The sequence below is a fragment of the Zootoca vivipara genome, chromosome 1, assembly GCF_963506605.1.
Source record: "Zootoca vivipara chromosome 1, rZooViv1.1, whole genome shotgun sequence".
NCBI classification, from domain to species: Eukaryota; Metazoa; Chordata; class Lepidosauria; order Squamata; family Lacertidae; genus Zootoca; species Zootoca vivipara.
This window is the reverse complement of record NC_083276.1, coordinates 43,655,800-43,678,754: the sequence shown is the minus strand read 5'-3', so window position 1 is coordinate 43,678,754 and position 22,955 is coordinate 43,655,800. Positions and strand designations below refer to the sequence as shown.

General features: G+C 43.8%; 1 protein-coding gene across 1 annotated transcript in view; it reads left to right on the top strand.

The window, feature by feature from the left end:
- Window positions 1-341: 341 nt before the first annotated feature.
- Window positions 342-22,955, top strand: part of LOC118083582 (cytosolic phospholipase A2 epsilon) — a 46,492-nt gene continuing 23,878 nt past the window's right edge. Inside the window, exons 1-7 of the mRNA XM_060283018.1 lie at window positions 342-456; window positions 6,791-6,863; window positions 14,895-15,031; window positions 16,408-16,539; window positions 18,092-18,132; window positions 19,672-19,714; window positions 21,477-21,531. Coding sequence (XP_060139001.1) covers window positions 430-456; window positions 6,791-6,863; window positions 14,895-15,031; window positions 16,408-16,539; window positions 18,092-18,132; window positions 19,672-19,714; window positions 21,477-21,531 — 508 coding nt within the window. The 5' untranslated portion in view covers window positions 342-429. The remainder of the gene's footprint in view (window positions 457-6,790; window positions 6,864-14,894; window positions 15,032-16,407; window positions 16,540-18,091; window positions 18,133-19,671; window positions 19,715-21,476; window positions 21,532-22,955) is intronic.

Genomic DNA, 22,955 nt, shown 5'->3' with positions numbered 1-22,955 from the left:
AGAACTTGCCACACAGATGAAATCACAGAAACAAGGGTAATGTGACATAATATTCCTAAATATCTCAGTCTAGCATGGCCTCTTCACATCCTTTCTGGGTGCTTTTCTCCCTCTCCCAAACTAAAAAAGTTAGTCTTTTTTTTTTTTTTTTTGCTATTAGTCCAATGCTAAGGGATTTGTCTCAAATTCCATCAGTCTTGTATTCATTAAATCTGCAAGTAGACTTCTACTACATTTGATCGTTGCTCTTAGCATATGAGTTTAATGAAAGAGATTGCAACACATTGTGAGAAATTAAGGAGGGGTGGAGCCGTGAGTTAGATCGTAAAACACCTGCTCAACAACTCCTGAGTTTAAAGGCTGTAAACTTGCTTTAGCCATTGCTGCCTGCTGGGAAACTGTTGTGGAGTCTAGCAGACCAGGGCCACAATGGGGGCATTTTCAAGCAAACAACAGGTAAGGAGCTGGAGAATACCAACTCAGATCCATTTTATTTGATTAGCTGCCTGGGCACTGTAAATAGGGATTTGTCTTTGCTTTTTCACTGCTATCTCCAGCTTTGTAAAACATTTCTTCTGAGGCATCTGTGGGCTATACCTTCATCTTGATCAATAAGTGCTGGCTAAGAAAACGGTCAGATTCCCACGAAAGGTTTAATTCATAAAGATCCACTCAGTCTGTGGCTGGGCTGAAAGTGTGAGAAGGGTTAAAGCTCTTGAGGCAGTGATGAGCTCTTGTCAACTAGAACACAGTTTATGTAGCGATCATGAAACATTCACAGAGCTTGTGTTTGTGGGCCAGGTATACTTGATGATGCATCCTATCCCTCCAGAACAGTATAATCTGAAGCTGTCAGTGTGGGAGCAGTGCAGAGTTTGCAGCTGACTGAGGGGGAAAGTCACATTTCTTTTCCAGAGGAAAGCCCTATGTAGAACAGCAGTTCCAGATTTTGTGCGTATACAAAGGTAAAGTTACATTAAAACAAAAACTAGTAGTTCACGCTTTAGAATTCTCAGCTTTCTTTTGTGTTTCTGTTTCTGTTTTTTTGTTTTAAAAAAGTAGAAATCTACCAATAACCACACAGGAACTGAATTTTCAGCATGGTGAGAAAGGTTACTTTTAGATTCGCAAGGGGAGTAATGTTTGCCATAGACATGGGTGGTGGAGGAGGAGTTGCACTATAAAGCAAAATAATTACAAGTTATGCCCAGGGGCTTGATGCTCTACCGGCAGCCGTGTTTATCCTCTTTTAATTGATTTCTTCTTCTTTTTCTTTCACTTTCTGGCCACCACTTCAAAGCATAGTCCATGCATTTTCCTGATCCAATTATTCCCAAACTGCTTAGAGTGCACAAACTTGTCATTTTAGGAGTTCTCTAGATTTATCTATAAGTATATCCACCGGGAAGGGACCCAGGTGGCGCTGTGGTTAAACCACTGAGCCTAGGGCTTGCTGATCAGAAGGTCGGCGGTTCGAATCCCTGTGAGGGGGTGAGCTCCCGTTGCTTGGTCCCAGCTCCTGCCAACCTAGCAGTTCGAAAGCACGTCAAAATGCAAGTAGATAAATAGGAACCGCTACAGCGGGAAGGTAAACGGCATTTCCATGTGCTGCTCTGGTTTGCCAGATGCGGCTTTGTCATGCTGGCCACATGACCTGGAAGCTATACGGCGGCTCCCTCGGCCAATAATGCGAGATGAGCGCGCAACCTCAGAGTCGGTCACGACTGGACCTAATGGTCAGGGGTCCCTTTACCTTTACCTTTATATCCACCGGGAATCACCTGGAGCAGAACACTTTTCAGAACTTTTAAGGATTGAAAGGGTCATTAATAACAAACCATTATATGTATATTTCCACCCCTCCGCCCCATGCTATTGGATAATATCTCAGGTCAGCTTTGGCAATATAAAATAATAGTATGATGAGTGGCAAGTTGTATCAAAATAATAGCTGTGGCCCACCTGCTAATTCTACAAAATACGTATATTTGATGGAGTACCGGTAGGGACCCAAATCCACCTTATTCAGAAGCAAACTGAGATCAGTCACCCTTCTGGATGACATCCATGACATCTTCTGTATTCTGTAGGTTAGCCCCCATTGATTAGGCTAATGGTGAAAGTTGGTAAGTGGCTGCATAGCAATGCAATGTGGTTTTTATCAATATTATAACTCAGCCTCTCCAGTCACTGTGTAGGCCACTAACAACTGAACAGAGCAGCTGTAAAAGGCATCAGAGATAGAGCTGGCAGAAAAAAATTGAGTTGGTCATTGGTTCAACTATGATGGTGGCTACAACCAGGTTGAAGAGCAAAGCAGCTTGTGGAAGCTTACAGGTGCCCACTGATTTGTCAAAGCAATTATACATGCTTAGTGAAAGCTCCTTGAAAAAGTCGGAAGGACCTCAGAATTTTTTTTTAGAGCATCCCTGGAGAGGACGTCAAGGAAGGGGTAGTGCTTCTGCGGCCTATATGAACATGGGTGGGAAGCACTTTTAGTTATGGGCAAGGGCGAACGGTTTGGTGGGCTAACCAGAGCTTTAGGTAATATGAAGTGAATGTGCATTCCTCTGAGCACAAACCCTTCTCAGTTTTTGGGCTGATCTAAGAGCCAAGAATGGATATTTTATACCATGCTGGCAACCCACCAAGCTCAATACCCCTCTTAAAGAACAATTAAATGTTTGCCTGACCTTTCTTGGGTATCATTAACAGCCTCATCATTCATACCAAACTCCAGTAGCTGTCATATCATCCGCAGTAACTTCCACATCAACAGCTACTATGAGATACATTGTCTGCCAGAAAATAGGAGGTGTCTTGCCAGGAAAACTATCTTTGCTGGAACAGGCCAGAGTTGTGCCACAATTGGCAGAAAGAATGACATGTGACGAAGTCACACAGGGTGTTGCAAATGCTCTTAGTTATCTGGCAACAGTCACTGTATCATGGATGGATCATGGCGCAAAGACAATTGATCTGTGCATGCATATTTTCAACTGATTGCATTTTGAGTCACAGGGAGATCTAGTCTCGTCCTGTATACTTTACCAGACATAGTCACGTGAAAAGTGTGATGTTCTCTCTGAAGTTAAATCAGTTTGGGGCTTTCATAGCTTCCATTTGGCCCACTTACATCTTTACCTGCCCAACAAGTAGAGCAGCAGGTTTGCTTGGATTAGCCAAAATGGCCTCCCAGGTCAAATGCCAGAGGACTAGTGACCCTAATTAGACCCACAGTCCTGACTCCAGAGGTTCCTCGGTGTTCGTTTAAAATGAAATTCAAGGTTCGAAATAGAATATCTACAGAGATTCTAAGGAGAGTTGAAATTCTCCGGGTGGAGTTCACACATCTGACTAATATTGCCTAAGGTAGAATTCCGGGCAAGGTGTGTGCTTTGTTTGGGTGGGGGAGGGAAATATGCATCATGAAATGTTGAAATTTCTCTAGGATTTTGGAGAGAAATCAGCATTTATTATCTGGTCAGTAGAGTTTACACAATTCTAACTGCATTTCCTCATAAGATATATTTCAAGGGTCTTGTTCTGGTGACACATTTGTAGAAATTCCGAGGAAACATGGCCAGATAGCCAAAGAACTTGGATGCTATGTGCTGAGAACTCCTCCCAACAGCGCATGGCGAGGTGTGACCAACTCAGCTGTGTTAGTAAACTGTCAGCTAGCCAAAGCTGCTCATTTGGGCAGCTGCTAAAAGGCAGTGGCAAATGGCACCTGCTGTGATGTGCATTTGGGCCTAGGTTGTTCAGTGAGAAGGCAATAATAAACAGCTGAAAGGTCACTCCTCCTCTGGCCCTTTACCTCATATCCTCTATCAGGGGCACCGACCTACGCCCCACATTTGCGGAGGGCGCATCATGTGATGCATCCCACCTCCAGCCCGCTCCCACCAGGCCACACGGGCATCCTGTCCCTGCTGTCGTGATGCTGGCGCTCATGTGCCAGGTGGGGAGGAGGAGGCATAATGCAGCTGCTGGGCTCCGTGCTTGGCATTCTCCCCACGGCATGTGCTGGGCAGGGGCCAGACGTACGGAGGATGATCTTTGCCCTCACTCTTCCCAGTCCTCTCCCAGCTCCTGGGCCCCCAGACGGGCTGTGGCGCACAGAGAGTGCCTGGAGGTGGCGGGGGATGTTGGCCCCCTCAATATTGGGTGGGCTGGGCCCCCTGCTTCAAAATATAGAGGGAGCTGAAGCCCCATGAGCCCCATATACCCAGAACCTCTGTCCCCTATTGCACGGGCCCTCCATCTTGTTGGACTCCAAGGCAGTGTACACACTCCTGTTTATTCTGCATACAGTGCACTCTCACTGCTGGTTTGGGAAGCATTGTACACATAATGTTAGCCAGAATCTTCATTTATTTCAGTCGTTGCATAGGAAATACTGTATTTTGATGCATTCCCCCATAAACCAGTTCCAATCTGAATTGAGCTGCATTTTAAGATGATAATCTGCACACAATCCAGCTCCCATCACCACAACCAGCTTGGTCAATGATGGGAGCTCTAGCCCAGCAATGGTCAGCAATGATGGGAGCTCTAGCCCAGCAATGGTCAGCAATGATGGGAGCTCTAGCCCAGCAATATCCGGAGGTCCTTAGGTTCTTCACCCTTGCCCTACTGAAAATAAGCCTAAGCACTGAACCAAGCGCACATCGTTCCCTAATCCATCATCTTCCCCTTTGATGGTTTTCTCTTCTGTATTGTCTTTTACATTGGAAGCTCCTTGAGACAGGAACCTGGATGTGCCATTTTGGTTTGTTACTCTGGAAAATGATGAACATCTACATGTGGCACGATAAAGAAAAATAATTGATTAAATGGAAAGCGTCCTTATTTTTCCTTCAGAGTCCTAGGTTGCCAAAGCTTTTCACCTGTACTGCAGAGCTTTAGATACATTTGAGGCTTCAGCTAAGCATCTGTAGTCATTTTTTCAATGGGTTGAAGAATAAATATAAGAGGAGGGGGATTCCTCAGTAGGCTTTTGCACATTTCAGGAGCAAGGATCAGATTCACCTCAGTTATGAACTCCTAGTCTGGCTTTACCTGTGTCAGTGCAGGAATGTCGTGAAGAAAAGTTATTTAGGAAGCCCAGAAATTGACTGCTTATTTCGCCAATAATCGGCAAGAGTCTTTGTACTGTGTTTAAAAAAGTAATTGCATAGAAAGGTATAAGATGAAGACCAAAGGCCTTTTGGTTACTATGCCACTAAAAAAAAGTGGTTAAGAACACAAAGACCTTTGTGTTACCAGGGCCTGTCCTACTATTAGACAGAGTGAGGAGGGTGCCTCAGACTGCAAATGCTGAATGACTGAGCTGTTTGTGGCATGCAGCCTGCTTTGTGCCGCCTAAATTGTCAATCTGGGCTTCCTTGAGAGGAAAGGCAGGATATAAATTGAATGAATGAATGAATGAATGAATGAATGAATAGATGTTGGCCTTCTATCCTTACTTGTGGTGAACCCTGCTGATAAAGAAGAAGAAGAGTTTGGATTTGATATCCTGCTTTATCACTACCCGAAGGAGTCTCAAAACGGCTAACATTCTCCTTTCCCTTCCTCCCCCACAACAAACACTCTGTGAGGTGGGTGGGACTGAGAGACTTCAGAGAAGTGTGACTAGCCCAAGGTCATCCAGCAGCTGCATGTGGAGGAGCGGAGACTCGAACCTGGTTCCCCAGATTACGAGTCTACCACTCTTAACCACTACACCACTGCAATTCCTAGTCCAGTTGGCTTCCATATGTGGAATGAGAGGAAACACAATATTGTGCTTTGCCTCAGGCAGCAAAAAGTATCTGCATTATCACTATTTCATAACTATAGTAGAAGGTGCCAATGTACCAGTGTACCACGTGATGCACTATAAACCTATGCAGTGCACCACAAGGTACACTGGACTGAAGTGATGGAAAAGGATACAAAAGGGTTAAGGAGGAGGATGGGAGTGGAGGAGAGAAGCTAACCAACACATGCCACGCTAATTCCATCTTCAGCAGCACACACAGATGCACTCATGGACTAGTGCAGGGGTCCCCAGACTACGGCCCCCGGGCCGGATGCGGCCCAATTGGCCTCCCAATCCGGCCCGCGATGACCCCCGCCGCCCGCTGCCGCCGCCTGCTGTTACGGCGCAGAGCGCGGCGGCGATCTTCCAAATCGGGAAAAAATCGCCGAAAATCCTTTGTGCGCATGCGTATGGGCCTCTCCCATCCCAGAAGAGGTCATTTCCGGTGCACTTCCGGGTCGGGGGAGGTGCACTTCCGGGTCGGGGAGGCCCATACGCATGCGCACAAGCAATTTTCGGCGTTTTTTCCGACCGGGAAGCGCGCCAGTAAGTGTGTGTGCGCATGCGCACGGGCGCGCACTCCTCCGCCCTCCGGCCCGCTGCGCACGCACTCCCCTGCCCTCCGGCCCGCCGCGCGGTCGGCGCGGCGGGCACCGGCCCAAAGCCCGGTAAGTCTGGGGACCCCTGGACTAGTGTGTATTATTGTAGTTAGACTTCAGACAATATGGTGGAACAGATTTCTCTTGCTTGGGTTGAAACTTGATGCTGCTCTAGCTACATCAATGCAACCTAATGTCTCATTGCAGCAAAGCATCTGTGAGTTTTTGCTGGGATGGGCTTGCGATTTTGTTTTTCTTCCTCCTTTCCTATGCCAGGCTGGAGGAGGGGGGCAATTCTGCATCCTGTGGTATGTCAAAAGTCAGCTAGATGCCATCTCTACAATAAGCTGTTAACCCATCCTTCATGTTTGATTTTGTTCTGCAGACAGAATCTGCTCCTTGCAGCCTTCTCACCGTAAAGGTCATAAAAATGAAAAATCTCCGGAAGGCAGACCTGCGTGAGTATTTCGGTTGTTCTGAGAGCTTCCTTGTCATTATAAGAAGCCTAGAGTCATAATCATACGAATATACTCATCACTGAATGATTTTTATATGCATGCCTCACAAGTCAGCATTTATATTCAGTGCAAGTAGAGAATTACATTTGCAGGACCAACTTAGCTCAAACATTGCCATATATAAGGGAAAAGTTGTGTTGTGCAGGATCTAAACTACACCCAGCCCTATGCAAATACAATTTTAAAGTACACTGGTAGCTCGGTTTAAGAACAGTACTGTTTAAGAACGATTCGGTTTATGAATTCCGCAGAACGTAAAATAGTGTCCTGGCTTGAGAACTTTACCTTGGTCTAAGAATGGAATCCAAATGGTGGAAGGGCACTGGCGGCAGGAGGCCTTATTAGGGAAAGCGTGCCTCGGTTTAAGAACGGACTTCCGGAACGGATTAAGTTCATAAACCAAGGTACCACTTTACTACTTAACATGAGATGATGGCTCGATGAAGCAAGAATTGATCACATATAAGTGCATCTTTGAGCATGGATCTTTTATTTACCAAAAGAGCACCATCCACATGCAAGAGGGGAGTATCAGCAGTCTTGCGTGAACCCCAACACTGGCAGAAAAATAAACAACTTAGGCTTGGGGGGGGGGAACCTAATGGAGAAGCACCCCCAACAGCTCAGTGAGAACTGAGCTTGCTCAGTCATCGCAGGATGCTGACTGTTGGGGGATTGTTGTTGTTGTTTAGTCGTTTAGTCGTGTCCGACTCTTTGTGACCCCATGGACCATAGCACGCCAGGCACTCCTGTCTTCCACTCCCTCCCGCAGTTTGGTCAGACTCATGTTAGTAGCTTCAAGAACACTGTCCAACCATCTCGTCCTCTGTCGTCCCCTTCTCCTTGTGCCCTCAATCTTTCCCAACATCAGGGTCTTTTCCAGGGAGTCTTCTCTTAGTGGAAGGAAAACCGGGGGTAGTGGAAATAGAATGGAGTTTCCCGGAAAAGGGCATGATTGGCCAGCTGAAACTGGAGTGTTCCACATGGCAACATTTTGCTGCAGGTTCTACTTGTTCCTCTTTATTTTCATTCCAGGAGTTCTAACAAATACCCAGCCTTGGGAGAGTGCATGAAAATGCCTCTCTGTGAGCATCTGTCACTAGTTGGATACTACCATACTTGGTGACATTTCAGCTGCTGCCTGTAAACCATTTACCTCCAAATAATGGTGGCATATTCTTTGATGTCTGTGGGATTTCAGGGAGACTTTAGTAATGAAGAGCACGACTGTCGCTTGCAGTCAATGGCAAGTTGTCTCTTGTATGTTGCTACTGGAAGCTTGTGATCAGCAACATCTCCAAGCCTCATTTTATGTGAAGAAGCCAGATTAGCATCATGAATAATAGGAAGGTGTTGTGCAAACAAATTGTTCCAGTAAAATGGGAACATTGGTTGGAAAGGCCTTTAAAAAAAATGCAGCAAGCTCTAAATGAAAACAAAAGTGTGAGGTGAAAAGAACCAGAAGAAAGCAGAAGACTTTATTAAGGTAAACTTGTTTGGGCAGTTGAAATAACATCTAATGCAGAATGTTTTTAAATGGAAAGTTATTAAGCTTGTTTTTAGCAACATCTGGTAGGCTGACATAGCGAGGTGCTGGCATCTGAGTCCAAAGCTAAATTGAAAGACATTGCTGATTCACAGGATTATGAGACAAAATAAATATTATACAATATTAAATGCATGATCTCATGGCCTGGAATACTATACAGTGGAACCTCGGTTTATGAACACCTCGGTTTATGAATTTTCGGTTTACAAACGCCGCGGACCCATCTGGAATGGATTAATTCCCTTTCCATTACTTTCAATGGGAAAGTTTGCTTCAGTTTATGAACAGACTTCCGGAACCAATTACACCCATGCTTTGGGTTAAGTACGCTTCAGGTTGAGTACTGCGTGGACCTGTCTGGAACAGATTAATCCACTTTCCATTACTTTCAATGGGAAAGTTCGCTTAAGTTTATGAACGCTTCAGTTTATGAACAGACTTCTGGAACCAATTGTGTTCATAAACTGAGGTACCACTGTATACAATTTAGGACTGGGACAATTTAGGACAGGAACTGTATTCTTGCTAACTGAGGCTGACCTAAGAGCTGAAAATGAAAAATTATTGGTGAATTGCAAGGTAGATGTGAGGCTATAGCCATATATACCACCTGCTGCACTTGGAAGTGTAACTCACTGGGTTCCTTTAGCTTTATTGGCTCCATCCTCTTGTCAGTCTCTGTCAGGCAGGACAGAAATAGGCTGCTGGAAACTCGCTGCTCCACAATTCAACAGCAAAGCCCTCAGATTGCCTCCCAGGGAGTTCTGCCTCTGCTGGGACCAACCTGCTTATCCTTGGACATCTGACTTCTCTTGCTGTGCAGAATTATTAAATTTAATTGAGTGGAGCATAACATCTTCTTTTATTCCCACAACCATTTGATGGATGACCGATTTGTACTTCTAGCCTTGATGTTAATAGTGGTTAGGGAGGAGGTGAAAAGGAAGTGGTGGGCTTTGTGGTGGTTAAGTTTACTTATGACACTAAACTGTTCAGGTAACAAAACAAAAACAAAATGAGATTGTGGAGAGCTCCAAAAGGATCTCTCCAAACTGGGTGAATGGGCAGTAAATGTTAGTTATAAGTTTCATGTGTTTAAGAGTATTGTATTTAGAAATGCTGTATGGGAAGGCGGGGTTTTTTTTGCCTTAGGCACAGAGGTAGTGTTTTTCCATTGTGAATGAACTAAACATCTTGTGGCTCATCACATGACCCATCACAAGACACAACTAAAGAGAACCTGTGGAAGTCTATTTACCTGGAGGTTGCTTGCAACAGGCAGAAGCAATCAGTCAGACACAGTGCATTTTTTGGGAGAGCTATAGAGACTTAGATGCCAATTCCTAGGGGTTGTGGAAGCTTTGGCCCCCACAATAAAATATTTGAGGGGCTGGGCCCCCACAAAGTTGATGGGCATTCCCATTCAATCATGTGACTGATTATGAGGTGTGGGGCTTCCATGGGCCCCCACAATATTTTACTCAAGTTGGCACTCCTGTACAGAGAAGCTTCATTTTACTAAAAATGCCTAATATTTCACTTTGAGAACGGAGTTAGGAACTGAAAATCATTGCTTATTTTTGCAATGTATTACTTAGTTACAAAATAGAAATGTTACAAAAGAACGAAGTGCTTAAAACTGTTCTGCAGTAAAGCTTTAAAATTCATTCTTGTGGTGGAGTGAATTGAATTCTACACAAGGTCCAGAGCAGGGGTATTTGTTGTACAACTCTAGCAGTAAAATGGCAAATGAAATTCTAAATGAACAAGTGTAAAGTAATACATGCTGGAGCAAAAAATTTATATCTTAATTTCACGTACATGCTTGTGGGGTCCGGATTGGAGGTGGCAGAACAGAAGTGAGACCTTAGGGTCATAGTAGATAGCTCAACGAAGATATCAACCCAGTGGGCGGCAACTATGGAAAAGGTAGGTTCCACGCTAGAGATATTTAGGAAAGGAATTGAAAATAAAACTGCCAAAAATCAAAATGCCATTATACAAATCTATGGTGTGACCACATTTGAAGTCCTGTTCTGGTTGCCTCACCTCACCTCAAAAAGGCTATTGGAAAAGGTTCAGAAAAGGGCAACCAAAATGATAACAGGGATGGAGCAGCTCCTTGATGAAGAATGGTTGCAGCATTTAGGACTTTTTAGTTTAGAGAAAAGGTGAGTAAGCGGGTGACATGGTAGAAGTTCATAAAATCATGCACTCTCTCATAATGCCCTCTCTCATAATAGTAGAACTTGCAGACATCCAAAGAAGCAGAATGTTGAGTTATTCACATAATCAAACTATGGCATCCGTTCCCTCAGGAGACAGTGATGGCCACCAATTAAGATGGCTTTGAAAGAGGCAAATTCATGGAGGAGAAGGCTATCGATGACTGTGATTCACATGATGACATGTGATGCTCTGCTTCCATGGCAAGAGGCAGTCATGCTTCGCAATGCCAGTTGCCGGAAACCACAGGACAGAAGAGTGCTCTCATGCTCATGTTCTGCTCCTTGGTTTCCTGCAGGCATCTGGTTGGTCACTGAGAACAGGAATGCTGGACTAGATGGGCCATAGGCTTGATCCAGCAGGCTATTCTTATGCACTTACGTTATTATGTTTAATTGGCCAAAAAGTGCCGATCACTTATCAGCAATGTTGAGGGTGTTGTGTTGATAGCGGCAAAAGTATCCATCTGCTGACAGAAAACAAAAGCAGGAAAGGTTGCCCTTGTTGGGGAACCTTTGGGGAATCTGGCTTAGTGACACGCTCATCATGCAGCTACAAATTAGCTGTATTTCATGGCGTCACTGTAGCATCATAATGGTATCATGCTCATAATGGTATCATGCTGTGTGATGATCCCCATTAGGTGGGATAATGCAATCAACATGAAGAAGCCCTGTTTTTAAAAAATGACACAGAAGCATTGCCAAGTGCATTTAACTTTTTTTGTGTGTGCTTTTGCCTAAGCCCTGGTTGTAATTTATAACATTAACATCAATTATTCTGAAATATCTGGCCTCCTGATCATCTGACCTTACACTGTTGGCAGAGGCCAGATTTAGGGGTGTGTGACCAGTTCGATCGCACTGAGCGCAGAGCCTCAGGGGTGCCAAACTATGCTTTAGAATGAAGCATGAGAGGCTGCCCCCCAATTTTGTTGACACACAGGGAACTGCTGAAATTTGAGACCCCAGGGTCTGTCACTGCTGTTGGCAAAAATGACAGCAACTGCCACAGTTATGTCTCAGAGCTCTAATATGCCTGAGAGGATCCTCGAGGACTACTGAACTCTGATGTTAGAGGCTGATTGAGATTCCACTAATTGTTGGTCTGTATGCTTTACTCAGCACCCAAGGTGTAAGTCTGGGTGGAGGCAAGGAAGAAGAACCCCATCTATTGAGTCTTGGCTAGTGACACGCAAAATAATTAGGAATTGGAAAACAGGAAGAGATGCTATTCTAGAGGGAGCCATGGGGGTGGATGAATGGACAAGGGATTGCTTGCATGATTGCAATCAGATTGATCATCAACATACTTGAGAACTGGGAAGGAATGTTGTCCCAAGTCAGCTGGGAAAATCACTGAGCTTTCTTTCCACCCACATGTCTATGAGGCTGCATGCTGCAAAACCTGTTTAGTTCCAGTCACAAGTGTCTGCCTTTGAAACCTAGACTTATTCTTACAGGCCTTTTTGGTAATATGGTGCACCTTGGCCCCTCTAGACATATGCTAGTGATATAAGTTTGCTACTTCTCTCCAGTCTCTTCCTTTCCCATCCATTCAGTGCATCTGCCACACTTCTGAAGGCACCAGTTGTTGATTTGTGGGTATAACGTTTGAATATGCTGTATACACTCTTAAATCCAACACATGTAGACACCAATTGTGGTTCATCCCTGGATTTTATCTAGGATATCAGGCACATTGTTTAGGTAGGCATGTGTTGGATTTCACAGGTGTATGGCCTAGTCAAACATCGTGGATATATAGCAGGGCACCGAAGCCCAGTTGGTAGGAGAGAGAGCTGCCCACATGCAGATTTTGGGAGTACAGAATTCCAACAAGACCATACTAAATTCTGTGAGCATTGATGACATTCTGCAGTTATGTGGGATTTTGGCTCAACTAAAGATCCAATCAGGGTCTAACTGGGAATGGGGAGATGACCCAACAGAAGTTTGGGCAGAGGAAGAGCTGGCAATGGCTATATCAGCTCCCCTTTGCGCTTATTAATCTATCTCTAGTCTCCACAACATCTGCTGGTCATGGATCTTCATCCTAGACAGGTCCAATTTTTCGTTCTAGACAGTCAGTCCAGAATGATACCATAGTCTTTTGCTATCCACAGCCACTAAGAGTTAGTTGAGAAATTGCTCAGTCACACTTTCCCAATCATTTTCTCAGCATGACATTCATCAGTGCACGAAGGACCCAGGCCTGAAACCAGATTTAAATGGATCCAGATAATTGGTGATATCCCAAAATATCTGGAGTTTCAGGGCAATCACCCAGGAATGGTATGTTTGTGACCAGCTAGTTGTTGTCTAACCTTGAGGTCCTTGGAATGTTTTGTTTTTAAAAAATATGAATGGGACCACATATTCACATCAGAAGATATTGATAAATTAATTCCCATAACCAGATAGGGAAGGGGCAGAAGAAGGAATAGCCTTCAATTTCCCTTTCACTCTTAACCAGATTGTAAGTCCTCCCTTTACTGAATCTGCCCCTGCCTGTAATAACCTCAGTTGGCTGCTTTTCGTCCTTCCGAGCTGATGCAACTTAAAATTGCACAAGCATCTAGTGAAACAACTGAGCACAAATCAAAAACCCTGGAGCCAAGAGAGTGCAATGTATCAAAAGCCAGATAAAACCAAACTAAACACATTTCAGTTTAGCAGTGGGAAGATAAAGTGCCTCATAGATGCAGAAAGATCAGACTGCAAACTAATTTAGCAGCAGCAACAGCAGCAGGTGAAGTGATTAATCTCATGAAATCATATAACACTCATTGCACACTGTAACCCGTGTGTTAGTCTGGGAGAAATTAACCACCAGAAAGGAGCCCAGTGATGTACATCTACTGGAACACCTCCTGTGGCCACCGTTGGGGGGTGCCATAAGGCCCTGACCTCCGCAGGCTCAGGACAAAGCTACCGCCCCCGGAACCCCTTTAACGGAATTACTTCTCCAATATCTGGGCAGAGGATGACGCAATCTGCTCCCCCTTCTTTATGCAAATTTCCAATGCCTAACCGCCACACGAGCTTCTTGAGGTGTGCCGCCAATAAAACACTATTCCAAGTCTATACTCCATATACTCCATTTGATAGAGTGTTAGAAGTTTTGTTACAGCATGGAGCTACCCCCTTCCATCCCTCCAAATATGGCTTTCCATATAGCTTTGGACAAGTATGATTTCCATGCTTTGGTCTCCTCTCACTGAAAGGGATTGAAGGGGCATGGAAAGTGCTCCCAAATGCTTTTTTGTTATTTAGCACAAACTCCACCAGAATGTTGGACTTGGTGATCTGCTCTACTCCAGTTCTTTTTGTTAATTCAAATCAACAGCTTTGGCATCAGGGTTTGTGTTAATTAATTTTGTTTGTTGCATTAATTAATTTTTTTGATATGCAGGTGAAAAATATATAGAGCTTCTGACATGTGTGATCTCTTGTAATGAATTATTTGCTATTGTCTGAAGTGCTGTGTAGGACAAACTTTCCTTAATCTAGAACTAAGATGTGGTTGCTTTCCGGGAATGCACCACAATAATGCTCCAGCCCTGCTTGTATAAGGAATAATTAGTACCTTGTTTACTAGCTTTGGCAGTGTCTGTGATGCCATAAAATATAAGATGCTCTGTATTGCGCTGAGTGTATTGTCTAAGAGTGATCTAAGGGCCCAATTACGTGTGACGTTGATAATGCTGTTTGCAGAATTTTCCTTACAAAAATCGCCAGAATGCTCTACCACCACCTGACTCCTAATCCAGATTGGGATTTGGGCATGGAAAATATAGGGGCCTGAGCCCTTTATCCCTCACCATGAACCCGATTCAGATTGGGGGCACCACTCCTGAAATGCAAATTATCCAGATCAGGATTTCTTTTTTGGGGGGTGGTGCTCAAGTGCTAGAATTCCACCCTGCGCTAAGGTCCCAATTGGATTGTGTGCATAGTACTGGTTATTTCTGCCAGAAAACCCCTGTATTCAACCTGACATGCATATCTGAATTTATATATAATAAGCACAGCTTAAACACTGCACTGATAGTTAAATCCTAAGCATATTTACTCAGGAGGAAAACTCATTTAGAGTCATTCCAAATTTTAACATGCTTAGGCTTGCACTGTAAATACTTATGAGTTGCATATTGCTTATTTTATCACTAAAAAACATCACATCTTTTGCAATAGTAACCCAGTCTGATTGCTACGTGACTTTGTGGCTGCCAACTGCTTCAGTGAAAAAGACTAGGACCCAGACCGTGAAGGACAACAAAGACCCGGTGTGGAATGAAACATTTCACTTTAGGATTCAGAATGAAGTAAAGGTAAGGAGCTGTGTCAACGATCTTAAACAGGAATTGCTACTTATTTAGGCAATCACAGAAGCAGATGACTGGGAACTGCACAGGAGTCACTTAAAAGCAGGGGCATAACTAATGAGACATCACTATGGAGATACTCCCAATGTTTACTCCTCTTCCCACATGTTAACATCATGCAAATTCAAACAGGACTGTTCTACTTTCTGGGAGATGACACATACATAATATTAAACGGTTAAAAGTTTAGAACAGGAATTACCCCTGAATTGACCTCCTTGGACAGGGATAAGGAACCTATAGCCCTTCAGATGTTGTTGGGCTACAATTCCCATAATCTTTGACCATTGACCATACTGGCTTTGGCCAATGGGAGTTGGAGACCAACAGTATCTGAAGGGTCACTGATTTCCCATCCTCACCTCTGGGGTGAGGTATGTGTGACTGTGACAAACATCTTCAGTGGTAGTGAGGATGGTTATACCAGTCAGGGCCTTGGTTGGGTCTGTCAACAGTTCCTCATACTCGGGAGCAGGGCAAATCTGAGCTGGATGAAGGTTAAGTTCACAGCTGGCACTAAGATAAATTGAAGTTGTTGTCCCAGCAAGGGCCCAGGAAAGATTGGAAGGTTTATATCCTCTTAGCATAGCTGCCAAGTTATCCCCTTTTTAAAGGGATTTTTCCTTATGCTGAATAGGCTTCCTCGCGAGAAAAGGGAAAACTTGGCAGCTATGCCTCTTAGGCAGCTCCTCGGTTTTCCTGGTAATCTTCTGGATCACAAGACGTCCTCCTTTGGCTTCTCCCTCCTCCTGAGAAAAACCCTGCTATTGAAATCCTATTGGGCTATTGGATAAGCAGCCCTCCACTGGCTGCGGATGTCTTGCTGGACCATCTGCTCTTGAGGGGTTACGAATGAAGAGGGGAGAGTCTGGATCAAGGGGAAGAAGGTCCAGAAAGGGGCAGCACAATACATTCTGATGCCTGAGGCCAAAGACCCATTTGAAGCTGAAGGACAGTGGATTGGCGCTGAATCCTTCAGCACTAGTGATGGGACAATTTTATTCACTACAGCTGAGGGCAGCAGGCCGGCTTACGGGTTGCAGGGCAAGCCATGTGGTGTGCATACAGCTCAGTCCGCTGACACCTTTCTATTGCTTCCTGTCCACCAGTATTTGCCACCTAAAGTATTGCCTCACTCTGACTATTGGTAGGGCCAGCCCTGAGTTCAGGTCTGGGGTGGGGGACATCAGGCTGCTCAGTTGCGAGCTCTTTGGGGTCTTTGGTGGTACTGGAGTCCCACTCCTCTTCCTTGGATGAGGTGCCCCCAAGAGAGAGAGGCTAGTCTATGAGAGGTTCTAAAGTTCTTCTCTGGCTTTCTTTAGAACATTCTGGAGCTTGAAGTTACTGATGAAGATAAGCATACTGCAGATGACCATCTCCTCACTGTTTTCTTTGATGTTTCTAAAATCCAACTTGGTGAAACAACCCGCCTGAGCTTTCAGCTGAATCCAAAAGTGAGTAAAAAGCAGGCTGTGTAACATTGTGTGGAAAACAAATCCACATTTCTCTCAATTTTCAATGAAGTTATTAAGCAATGTCACCATATAAAAGGATGACACTTGCTTTGAATACACAGACGACAACAAAAGAGTTTTGTGGCACCTTAAAGACTGACAAATTTAATCATAGCATAAGCGTTTGTGAACTGGAGTGAGCTTCAATAGATGCCTGAAGTGTGTGTGTGTGTACACACACAAACACATATACGTACATCGGTGTAAAGGAAAAACAATAATAATCTAAAGGTTAGAGTTAAATGGCAATGGAATGGAAAAAGTATAGCCTGATAATTCAGTTAGTTTAAAAGAATGCAAACCTGCCCTTCACAACAACTGTGGTTAGTTATTTTAGCATTACTTAACTGTGAGATCTTAAATGTATGCAAAACGAGTTCAGTGACCTTTCATAGCAGCAGTGGTTGTTGATAAACAAATCACCCACCTATAGAGGATTATATATCTCTGTTCCGTTGAACAGAACTGAACATTTTGATACTGAATACACCAGTGATTCCCATATCAAACATGTAAAGTATGAATAGTATGTGTGTTTCTTTAAACGTCTGAGTCTAGTCCAGACAGGGCAATATACACCAGGACTCAAATCCAAAGAGTGCTAGGCACACTCAAGACCCATTGAATTAAATGTGGCTAATTGTTTTTGACTGAAATTAAAGGGCTTTGAGTTCTATATTTTTTCCTATTGGGACTGCAGCCAAAGCTGCTTAGGCATCACCAATGCTTCCATGTGGTACGGAGAGCTAGCTGTCTTGGGACATTATCGGGCAAGGCACATCAGCACGGCCTTTTGTTGTCCACCCCCTGGTCATTGGCCCCACAGCAGACCTGAGAGGTGTAGCCTAGGGACAGCTGAAGAATCTAACCAAAATGCTCATTTTTAGGGCAAACTGCTTGCAAAGATGTGTATATTAGTAAAAACTGCATTAAAAATGTGTTTATTAGCAGAAATCTACACTAAAATGCTGACAAATTTCCAAGAGGATATTTTAAATTTAAAAAATCACAAGTTTCTGCAGAAATGTGGAGAACTGGATTTATGATTGGAAAGATGAGAAACCGAGAAAACAAAAATTGTCAGGTCCTTCCATCCCTAGCTGCCTCTGAGGTGACTTGGCTTCTCAGTCCTTCCCCTGACTTCCACTCATTGAGTGTGGACTTCTGAGTTGCAGGTGCAAGTTGTAACCCTGGTTGGACAGGGTTCTAGCTCCTATGGAATATTATGCTTCTAATAAACATTTTTATTAGATTTTCCAATTTAAACATCTAATCCATTTTCAAATTATACAGATTATGCAAATATCAATTAAACAATAATTGATAACAATAAAAAAGGAATATTATGCTTCTAGTCTTCCATAGCATGAATGTCCACAACTCAGGACATGGGACTCCCTTCACTTGACTAATGTGTGAAATGGGCTTATTATTCAAGGGAATGTGTGAACATGCTGTTACTGTTTTTGCTTTTTGCTTTTTAAACTTTCAGGGTAAGGAGGAACTAGAAGTTGAATTCACAATGGAGAGCAGGTAAGAACAATGGTTGTTGCATATGCCATTAACAAAACTGCCATGCAAAAAAATGCAGAACAGACAATCACGGGAAATGAAAATGCCAAAACACTGAGATAAACCACTGTGGCAATCTCCCTGATACAAACTTATAACTAGTGAGGACTATTCCAAAATATGTATCAGGTATAACACTCCCAAACTAAAGTCAAATGAAGCAACTCAAATGCTTATAAAATAAACTATAAATCAATTCACCTAATGAGGGGCCGGCTATTTTCTCGTTTCATTGGAGCTATCTTCCTCAGAGGGAAAAGATTAGAGATAGGTTTTTGATATCTTATTGTTTGAATAATATCAAAAAGAGCCAAAATCTCCACTGCAATTATGCCAAACTTTAACAAAGACTAAATCAAACTGAGCAGTCTGGGAATTACCCCCCAAAAGGCTAAAGTTATTTCTATGTGAGGTTCGACAACCTACAAAGATATCTAATGAAAAGGAAATTATATTCTTGCAAGATTAAAACACAGGCTGTCTCCAGCCCTCTAACGATAAGTTTTCAAACCAACATAACTCTGACTGCTGCCGAATTAAAGTAATTTCTCCCATTCGTCAGTGGTGTTACTCGAATCTGTGTCCAACATGGACGGCATATCTGCAAGTATGCGGTTCTTATCTTCCTCAGAAAAGGCAAATAAGCTATCATATTCACTCATAATACTGTCTCAACTTGACCAAAAAGAAGCAGAACAGACAATCACAGGAAATGAAGAAGCCAAAACACTAAGATAAACTACCACATTCGGCAGCAGTCAGAGTTATGTTGGTTTGAAAACTTATCGTTAGAGGGCTGGAGACAGCCTGCATTTTAATCTTGCAAGAACACCAACTCCACAGCGCCATCTGGTGTCACAGTGTTAGATAGAATGCATAAGCAATAAGCAACACGTATAAAGCGTTTTTTCTTTGCCAGTGTAGCTGCATCCCATGTTTAAATTGAAATGAATGAACCCAGGAGTCTTCACTAAGGTTGTGGGTTGCTAACCTATAGTCAAAAACAGAAAATTGCAGACTGGTGGAGGGGGGTGTATTTTCGGATCTTTGTTTATATATCAGCAGTAGTAGCAGTAGTAGTAGTAATTTATTATTTATACCCCGCCCATCTGGCTGGGGTTCCCCAGCCACTCTGGGCGGCTTCCAACAGAAATATTAAAATACACTAATTTCTTAAAGATTAAAAGCTTCCCTAAACAGGGCTGCCTTCAAATGTCCTCTAAAAGTCTGGTAGTTTAGGGCTTAAAAGGTCAGCACCAACACTTTGAACTGTGCTCAGAAACGTACTGAGAGCCAATGTAGAACATTCAAGACCGGTGTTATGTGGTGTCGGCGGCTGCTCCCAGTCACCAGTATAGCTGCCGCATTCTGGATTAGTTGTGGAGCCACTAGGAAGCTGCAAAAGACAGAGCTGGTGACAAATGAGAAAACAAAATACAAATAAAATGCCATCCTTACAGTTACTGGAAGAGTACAATTTTATTTTATTTTCCCTTTCAGCCCAGATGTCCCAGAGAAGATTTTTACTAATGGAGTTTTGGTGGTAAGTTCATTTGACTAGCTAGTAGAGCTAAGACGCTCTACTAAGCGCTCAAATTCTATACACGCTCTAAGGCGCTCAAATTCTGCACACTTAAACACAACTTTCCTGTGGATGACAAGCTGGAACTGGAATTTGTGCTACTTAGCTCGCCCACTCAATTCCCCCAAGGTGAGGAAGCTCAGACTGGAACAGAGAAGCTTGGTTACCATTTTTTTACACTCCACCTCACATTCCACCATCAGATGAGTGCCACCAAGTGGTAAAAATCAAAGCATGCTATACCTGCCTGCCACCTTCATATTGAAGTTTCCTAAAACACTCAGATTGGGACATGACAGTTGATTTAAGCTTCTCTGTGCCTAACCCCCCCCCCCCCGCACTGCCTAGCAAATTTAACAGACTCCAATATGTGTTGACAGAATATTCATAACTATAAAACCATGTTACATTGTTGGTGCAGGGGTGAGGAACTGCTGAGCTGTGGGGTGTTGTTGGACTACAACTCCCATCATCCCTGGCAATTAGCCATACTGGCTGGGGCTTATGGGAGCCAGTTATCAACCGCTTCCCCCATTCCTGCCCTAATGGATATTGCCAGTAGATTGACAGAAGAGAAATCCTTGCAAAGGAGCCTACAATTTGGGCTACTTTACTAGTCAAGCAAAAGATTGTGCTCGGCAACCCCTCATTTCTCCCAACAGCTCTCCTGTTATCACCTCCCTAATGATGAGCTTAGACACTGCTGCTTGAAGGTGTTCAAGGTGCCTTCAAGTAGCAGTCTCTAAGGCACCCACCCTGCCCCAGTCTTTCCCTAGAAAAGCGTGGGTGGGTGAGAGTCTCCTTGCCCAGGGGCTACTAAGCAAAGGAATGCAAGGTGCCTTTTCTCAGAGGCATTCAAGCAAACCCCACCATTCTGGCCTTTCATGCTCTCACAGGTTTGGTCTTGTGTGGCTGAGGCACTTCAGGTGCCTTGGAAACAACCTCCAGCCTTTCTCCTAACTTAGAAGGCGAGATCACTGCACAGCTAAAGGTCTGATCTTAAACCACCTCTGTAGGTTCAAAGTTGGCATAAGCATGGCCCATGCTCACCAGAAGGTTAATCACTGAAGCAATCCAGGGGTTTTCGATTGTTCCTCCATAGGCAAAATGCTCATCACTACGATGGGCAGGTCCTGTATCTGCTTTCTTTCTATTCTAGATTCAAAAACCATTTCTGTGGTAGTGGAGAGGGATTCTGTATACTGCAAGGCAGTCTAGAATTCCTTTCTTTGGGGGTTGGGCATCTAGTATCGAAGGCAGGGGGCAGGATTTGTTTGTTTCCACAGTAATAAAGTCCCCAAGTGCTGTGGTAATATTTTTTTCCATAGGTGTGAACATCCACCAATAAATTCATTCCCTGACCCTGACTTCCCCTGAATTTTGTTCCTTTCCTAACAGTCTTTTCAGTCGCATCCTATTCGCTTGGCTCATTGTGGATGAGCAAACAATTCATTAAATTTATAAGAGAGATTACATTTTATGTAATGCTACATTGCAAAATTGTACTCAGAGAAGCCAGAGTTGAATCTCTCTGAACACATAACCTTTGAACCTGGAAGGTTTAAGTGTGGGGACTGGCTGTGGCTAAAATTAAGCCCAAGTTTATTACATTTGCATCGCTTAGATTTCATAATAGCACCTTACATAGCAAAACCAGGCTGCGGCATGAAAATGTATATTTCTTCTACATCCACTCTTTGATTCTAATTTTTATCCTTTACAGGCGCGTGAAGTTGCCTGCTTGGAAGTTCAAGTAGATGAGGGAAGAATGAAAACAGGTAGGCAATTTTTAATTGGGGTTGGGGGAGTTCCTTAGTTCAGTGGGAGGGCAGTGGTACACCCAGTTCAATCCCTGGCATCCCAAGGTCTCGTTGGGATAATCTCCTGTCTGAAGCCCCAGAGAACTGCTGCCAGCCGGTATGAACAATAAAAAGCTAGATGGACCAATGGTGTGACTTGGTATATGGCAGCTTTCCATGTGTATATGTAATATGATAAAATAAGAACTAGCTGGTGTTTTGTTGGCCTCTCTGGAGACCCAAGCTGGAGACCCAAGCTGGTGACTCGGAGCGGCCGCCGAGATCACATAACACCAGTCTTGAAAGACCTAAATTGGCTCCCAGTACGTTTCCGAGCACAATTCAAAGTGTTGGTGCTGACCTTTAAAGCCCTAAACGGCCTCGGTCCAGTATACCTGAAGGAGCGTCTCCACCCCCACCATTCTGCCCGGACACTGAGATCCAGTACCGAGGGCCTTCTGACAGTTCCCTCACTGCCAGAAGCCAAGTTACAGGGAAGCAGGCAGATGGCCTTCTCGGTAGTGGCACCCGCCCTGTGGAATGCCCTCCCATCAGAGGTTAGAGAGATAAACAACTACCTGACATTTAGAAAACACCTAAAGGCAGTCCTGTTTAGGGAAGTTTTTAATCTGTGATATTTGATGTATTTTAATGTTTGTTGGAAGCCGCCCAGAGTGACAGGGGAAGCCCAGCCAGATGGGCAGGGTATAAATAAATAAATAAATAATAATAATAACAATAATAATAATAAATAATAATAATAATAATAATAATAATAATAATAATAATTATTATTATTGGATTTGGATTTGATATCCCGCTTTATCACTACCCGAAGGAGTCTCAAAGCGGCTAACAATCTCCTTTCCCCTCCTCCCCCACAACAGACACTCTGTGAGGTGGGTGGGGCTGAGAGACTTCAGAGAAGTGTGACTAGCCCAAGGTCACCCAGCATCTGCATGTGGAGGAGCTGAGACGCGAACCCGGTTCCCCAGATTACGAGTCTGCCGCTCTTAACCACTACACCACACTGGCTATTATTATTATTATTATTATTATTATTATTATTATTATTATTATTAGGGAAACATGGCTCTACCCTATAGGGGACCTTGCTGGCCCTGGCGGGAGATAGCCTTCAATGCCCCCCCCCCGATTCCTTCAAAATCTTCTGCAGTGGGTTGGAGGAAATTTGAGTACTGCCTCCTTTCCCCCTTTTGTGAGGGTTCTCCTCTATTGCACCGCCATCACTTCTGCAAACAGGAGGTGACCTTCTATTCGCAAAAAGGGTACAGTGGCTCCCAGGCTGCTTCCAGCATCTATAGACTATTTATGAAAATCATTTTAAATCAATATTTTTTGAGGGATTGTTAATATATAGATCTCTGTATTGCTTCCCCCCC